This window comes from Dipodomys ordii, unplaced genomic scaffold (assembly GCF_000151885.1).
Source record: "Dipodomys ordii isolate 6190 unplaced genomic scaffold, Dord_2.0 Scaffold106, whole genome shotgun sequence".
Classification (NCBI taxonomy): domain Eukaryota; kingdom Metazoa; phylum Chordata; class Mammalia; order Rodentia; family Heteromyidae; genus Dipodomys; species Dipodomys ordii.
Window position 1 is genome coordinate 931,972 of NW_012267322.1, and position 7,011 is coordinate 938,982.

The window sequence follows — 7,011 nt, forward strand, 5'->3', positions numbered from 1 at the left end:
GCATGCAAGGCAACACTCTACCTCTGAGCCACCTTCCCAGCCCCCACCACATTCTTTTATAGCAACTCAAACTCTCTCCATCTTAGCTGCCCTCCCACAGCCTGGAGCAGAGAAAGGGGCTGCCTGTAAGAAGGTCCTTTTAGTGAAGAACTGTCCCTTTTTGTCACATAAACCCTCCTTTTCATCTCTCATCAAATCAATCGTTCACTAGCTTGGATCACAAACTGTACCCTCTCTTTAATTAATGGGGAACGTATAAAAAAGAAATAGGGTAAATGCAGGAGGAAAGAAAAAAGCAGCCACCACTTAGGTTCCCAGACAACAGCCTTGTTACTACTGATTCCACATAATGATTTTAAAATCTACTTGCCACTGGTTAAGTTTGGAAACATCCCATGAGGTTCAACCAGAGCAAAACTCCCTTCTTAACTTATCTGTTCACCAAGGGGAAAAAAAACTGGGAGAGAGGGAGGGAAGGGGTAACATGTCAGAAAAGAAATATACTCATTACCTGACCTATGAAACTGTTACCCCTCTGTATATCACCTTTATAACAATAAAAAAAAGTTTATAAAAATTACAAAAAAATTATGTGAACCTCTTCTTCTAGAAGACAAGCTGAGGACAAGAGAGAAAGCTAAGTAATATGTTTCCTGGAACGTTACTCTGCACAATGCACTTGGCCAGCATTCAGTGAAACTTTTTTGTATGTTTGCTGATGCTGGGGCTTAAGCTCAGGTCCTAGGAGCTTTTGTGCTCAAGGCTGGCACACTACCACTCAAGCCACAGTTCTACTTCTGGCTTCTTGGTACTTAATTGGTTGAAGATAAGAGTTTCATGGGCTTTTTTCCTAGACTGGCTTCGAACTGCCATCCTTAGATCTCAACCTTCTGAGTAACTAGGATTATAGGCCTGAGCCAGTCAGAGCCTAGGACCTCACTGAACTTTCTAGAAAACAAGTTAAAATATGTGGACTAAATTTTACTTGTCCAGATACACTTACACCTACTTCTTGACCCAGCATTCTCAAAGAGGCAGCTTACTTCCATTACTTGAAGATCTATTTTATGGGCATAAACCCCAAAGCCCAGGGGTCAATCAGAAATCACTAACCAGAAACAGACCAGAAGTAGGTAATAGTAAATACCTTCCTCTCGTCCCCATTTAAAATGATAGTCTCACTACACTGCTCAGGCTGATTTCTAGCTCTTCGGCTCTCAGGCTGATTTCTAGCTCTTCCCCTGTCTTAGTATCTTAGTAGCTGAGACTGTAGGCATGTACTATTTGTATGCCTGGACAAAAACCACTTGAGACTTCCACATGAAGACAATTCTTTTTAACATACAACCAAAATAATAATAAATATCTGCTTTTCTTTAACTATCTCAGACATTGTGTGTGTGTGTGTGTCTGTGTGTATATGCATGCTGGTCCTGGGACTTGAACTTAGGGCCTGGGCACTGGCTCTAAGCTTTTTTTGCTCAAAGCTACTGCTCTACCATTTGAGCTACAGTTCCACTACTTTCATGTTGTTTAATTGAAGATAAGAGGATCAAAGACTTGAGCCAGGCACCTGTGACTCACACCTGTAATCCTAGCTACTCAGGGGGCTGAGATATGAGGACTAAAGTTTGAAGCTAGTCCAGGTAGGAAACTTCTGAGATTCTTATTTCCAGTTAACCACCAGAAAACTGGAAGTGGTGCTGTAGCTCAAAGTGGTAGAGTGCTATACTTGAGTGAAAGAACTCAGGGACAGTGCCTAGGCCCTGAGTTCAAGCCCTACAACTTTAAAAAAAGAAAACAAAAAAGTCTCAAAGACTTTCCTGCCTAGACTGGCTTCAAACTGCAACCTCAGATCTCAGACTCCCGAGTGTAGCTATGATTACAGACATGAGGCACTGGCAGTTGGCTCAAACATGTTTTAGTAAATTAAAATAGAAACGGAAATAGAACTGTGGCTCAAGTGGTAAGAGTGATAGCCTTGAGCAAAAAAACTCAAGACAGTGCCCAGGCCGAGTTCAAACCCCAGGACTGGCAAAAACAGTCACTCAATTACTCCTTTTGTGATGTTCCTAAACCCATACAACAAAGACTGCTGAGTAGTGATTACGAATATTAAAACTCTCAAACATAAGTACTTTCAGTATGCATCTGTGCAGTGGAGCAGGTGGCAACCTTACCACCCCACCCATACCTTAAAAAGGAAAACAGCCTTTCCTACCTGTCATCATGAGAAGCAATTCTTTCTCCAAAGACCATCCGTGCAGGAGTTAAAGATAATATTCCAAGCTCCTGGAGCTGGGTTAAGAAGTGCTGCTCTGTTCGTGGAATAAGTTGAATACACATTCAGCAAAGGGCTATATTCCCAGATGTGAAAATAAATGAACATTTACCCATATGTTCACTCAAAAGTTATAGAAACTTTTTTTTTTTTGGGGGGGGGGGAGGTTTCTGGTCGTGAGGCCTGAACTCTGGGCCTGGGAGCTGTCCCTTAGCTCTTCAGCTCAAGGCTAGCGCTCTACCACTTGAGCCACAGCGCCACTTCCAGCTTTTTTCTTTTTGCTTATGTGGTGCTGAGGAATCGAACCCAGGGCCTCAGGCATGCAAGGCAAGCGCTCTGCCACTGAGCCACCTTCCCAGCCCTGTAGAAACTTTTTTTTTTTGCCTTTTCTTTTCCCCTTTGGTCATGGGTCTTGAACTCTGGGCCTGGGCTCTGTCCCTCAGCTCTTCAGCTCAAGGCTAGCGCTCTACCACTTGAGTCCCTGCACCACTTCCAGTTTTCTGGTTGTTAATTGGAGATAAAGAGTCTCCCGGACTTTCTTGCCTGGCTGGCTTTGAACCACGATTCTCAGATCTCAGCCTACTGAGTGGCTTGGATTACAGGCATGAGCCACGGGTGCCCAGCTAAAAACTGTTTTTCTAGTCAGTCATTTCTACTAAATCATGAGGGGGGGGGCAGGAAAGGGAGACCCAAACTAAGACAAATGCAATGTATGAACTAACCAGCTATTTTTAATGCTATGTTAGGATTTATTAACAAGTTTATGGTTTATTCTAAGGAAGCAAGAAAAATGAATCATCTTGTGTTTAAAAAGTAGCTGCTTAGTTCAGACACTGAGGAGATATGTGCAATAGAGAACAAAAGAGTGACAAGCTAGGTAGAGGCAGCCTAGAGCAAGCTGCCTTGTCCCAATTTCAAGAAAGGTAGCTTACTCCCTTCCCTCATCCAGGAGTCTGTCAGACATCCTCTCTAGCTGATTTCCTATCTTGCTTTTTTTGTTCTTGTTTTTTTGGTCCTAAACCAGAACTCAAACTTGGTATTAGACATTTTTGCTCATGGGTGAGGCACTCTACCAAACTGTACCACATTTCCAACCCCTAAAGGGTTGGTTATTTCTTTTCTTTTCTCATTTTACTTACTGTCTCTGCAAGTATTCACTGATTCTCATAGGTTAGGTGGGTGGTAAAAGAGGAGAATGGAGGGCCAGAGTCACATTGCAGAAAATCAGCAATGGCAAAAAGCTGTTAAGACTAAGGTCTAAAGATAGCCTATTTTTCTATTTCCTGTACTAGAACTCACCACTGACCTGAATGTAGTAACTCATTATTATAGAACTGCAGAGTAGAGTTTGGAGGTATAGGTCAGCATACACAAGGCCCTAGGTTTGATCTTCAGCACCACAAAAAACTTTTAAGGATCCAGTTGCAAAAATAGCTACAAAATGAGTGTGTCTAGCTGGGCATTGGTGGCTCAAGCCTGTAATCCTAACTACTCAGGAAGCTGAACATGAGGATCATGGTGCAAAGCCAGCCTGGCAGGAAAGGCCATGAGACTTTTTTTGTGGGGGGTCTGGTCGTGGGGCCTGAACTCTGGGCCTGGGCGCTGTACCTCAGCTCTTCAGCTTAAGGCTAGCGCTCTACCACTTGAGCCACAGTGCCACTTCCGGCTTTTTTTCTTTTTGCTTATATGGTGCTGAGGAATCGAACCCAGGGCCTCATGCATGCAAGGAAAGCACTCTACCATTAAGCTACCTTCCCAGTCCCCCATGAAGACTCTTATCTCCAATAAACCACTCAGAAAACCGGAAGTGGCACTGTGGCTTAAGTGGTAGAGCATTTGGCTTGAGCTGAAGAGCTGAGGAACAGTGCCCAGGCCCAGAATTCAAGCCCCGTGACCAAAAAGGTGGGTGGGGGGGGGACGACAAAACAACAAACAAACAAAACGAGTGTGTCTACATTATTTCCCATATACTTCACTAGTGACTCAGTTTCACTTGCTGTTTAACATACTGGGCAAATCTTAGCCCCTGCCCTTATCTACCTTTTTGTTCTAATACTTTGATGTGTTAACTTCCTGCATAGCCTTGTTCACTTGTTTTCCCACCATAAGCTATGACAAAAAACAGTTAAGATCCTCTAAAATATTTTACAATTCATAAAAAGTTCAAACCTTTATGTATGGTTTGCAAATCTGCCACAAATTACTCCATGACAAATACTTTTATACTGAACTATTAAACCAGCTGTTCTAAAAATAATGTATTTTAAAGTGAAAAACTTAACTGAGCAGTGTGAAAATCACTATTTACCCAGCCTAATAAAAGAACATATAATTTGCATAAAAACAAAAAAATTACTTACAATTTGAGCTCTAATTTTCTAACAACCATGTTAGCTTTCTATCCTCCCGTGAAATCAGCTCCTCTTTTGTATACTGTGACACTCTCAATTGATATTTTACTAGATAAGTATCACATGTTGCAAATATAAACCATCATGAAATATCTGATTAGAAATCTGGAAAAAATCATTTAGCCTCACCTGTGATATTAGGGTCACGCCTTGTTCTCCACTGAGGGACAAATACAGTGATGTTTCTGTTGCCAAGCTTCCAAAAATATTCAACTGCAATTGCAATTCCACGACAAGAAAAGAACTTTTTCAGTCCATGGCTGTAAGAAAATAAAACTTTCAGATTAAAGCATGTCTTAATTATTTATTTATTTTTGTCAGTCATGGGACCTGAACTATGGGCATGCGTGCTGTCCCTCAGCTCTTCAGCTCAAGGCTAGTGTTTTACCACTTGAGCTACAGCACCACTTCCAGCTTTTTCTGCTTATGTGGTGCTGAGGAATTGAACCCAGGACCTCACGCATGCAAGGCAACACTCTACCTCTGAGCCACCTTCCCAGCCCTAAAGCATGCTTTAAAGCGTAAGTTCACCACAAAATACATCAACAACAAAAATAAGAAAAACTGGATTTTCTTTAGTGTGTTTATATGTTTTAGCATTTATAAAGTTTACAACTGTGAAAAGCCAAGATAAGACCCATTGAAATAGTTGTAAATTTCTTGCTAGTACTTTTTTCTTTTTCTTTTACTTAGTTGTTATTTGGGTGTACTGTTTTGGTAGTACTTATTTATCATTGCGCATTTTTTTTTCAACAGTTCATTTTACTATAGGAAAAAATGCTATTGAAAGTTCTGCCTAATCCACTGCCCTCTAAGAATCTCTTATAAGTTATATTAAGAAAATGTGTTGTAAGCCAGATGCTGGTGGCTCAATGCCTATAATCCTAGCTACTCAGGAGACAGAGATCACAATTCAAAGCCAGCTTGGGCAGAGAAGTCCATGGGACTCTTCCTTAAATTAACCACCAAACAGCTCAAGAGCAGAGCTCAAGTGGTAGAGTCCTAGTCTTGAGCACAAAAGCCCCCAAAACAGCCTCCAGGTCCTGAGTTCAAGACCCAGAACAGATACAAAAAAGAAAAAAAAATGCAGACTCTTTAGCAGCTGTGGCAATGCCTAGGCCTCATGTGTCTAGATAATGCAGCAAAGGGATAAAGGTATGACCTAGTCATCACTACAATTTCCAAGGCTGATGTTGCTCTGGCTCCAGAAGTGCTCTTTGGAAGACTACAAAATCTACCTAACTGGGGACTGTGGAAGAAGACTTTGTTCAAAGAGGCACGAAGAAGAGAAAAAAGGTAAATAAACAACAAACAGGACAGAATATGGGCCAACACACTTTTCTATAAAGAGCAAAACAACCTGTCTCACCTCCCAACTCTACCCTAACAGTGTGAAAACAGCAAGAGACAGATCAAATGCACAAATATAGCTCATTCCAACTTCACAAAAAAAGATGGTGCCTGGACCTGACCCAAAGGGTGCAATTATCCCTGGGCACAGCAGAGAACTCAAATGCACACCCTCTATCTGTTACTAGTCAGTGAAGTGGGAGGAGAAAAGTCCTTCCTTCTACACAAAATCCTCTTCATTTTGAGGTCCCTTCCACAACTGAATATCCACAGGTATTGGCCAACATGAACCTCCCCATCATGTGTTAATGGCACTCTTGGCTTTGGCCAACTGGTCTTCAATCCCCATTCTTCCTGGTCTCCAGTTTTCCTTAATTGAGTGCACGCGTGCATGCGTGTTTGCATGTGTGTCAGTCAAGGGTCTTGAATTCTGGGCATGGTCACTGTCCCTCAGCTCTTCAGCTCAAGGCTAGCACTCTACCACTCTAGCCACAGCACCACTTCCAGTTTTCTGAGTGGTTTATTGGAGGTAAGAGTCTCACATACTTTCCTGCCTGGCCTGGCTTTGAACTGGGATCCTCAGATCTCAGCCTCCCGAGTAGCTAGGATTATTGGTGTGAGCCACAGGTGCCCAGCCCTTAACTGCTTTCTTAGCATGCAAGGCTCTCATACCTTCCCTATTTGCCCATTCTTCAAAGGCTCTCTTCAGAGCTCCAATCTAATCTTTCTTCTAGTTCTAGGCATAGACCTTTTAATTAGACCCCTCCTCTTTGCATCTTCTATGGAGCAAGAGAATCAGAGGGGAATTTAGATTCCTGTTAGTGTGATGTGTATTGTTGTGTGACCAGGAGGTAGACGTGTGGGGTCACACAGGCCTCCTCACTCCTGTCCAATCACTTTTCCAAGATGCCATCCATATCCATATTGGTGTTGTCATCCCAACTACATCAGTAATTCTTTTTTTTTTTT

General features: G+C 42.2%; 1 protein-coding gene across 1 annotated transcript in view; it reads right to left on the bottom strand.

The window, feature by feature from the left end:
* Nucleotides 1-7,011, bottom strand: part of N4bp1 (NEDD4 binding protein 1) — a 25,205-nt gene that overhangs the window by 6,674 nt on the left and 11,520 nt on the right. Inside the window, exons 3-4 of the mRNA XM_013027882.1 lie at nt 4,822-4,952; nt 2,222-2,318 (exon numbers count right to left, since the gene is read on the bottom strand). Of these exons, the coding sequence (XP_012883336.1) occupies nt 2,222-2,318; nt 4,822-4,952 (228 nt within the window). The remainder of the gene's footprint in view (nt 1-2,221; nt 2,319-4,821; nt 4,953-7,011) is intronic.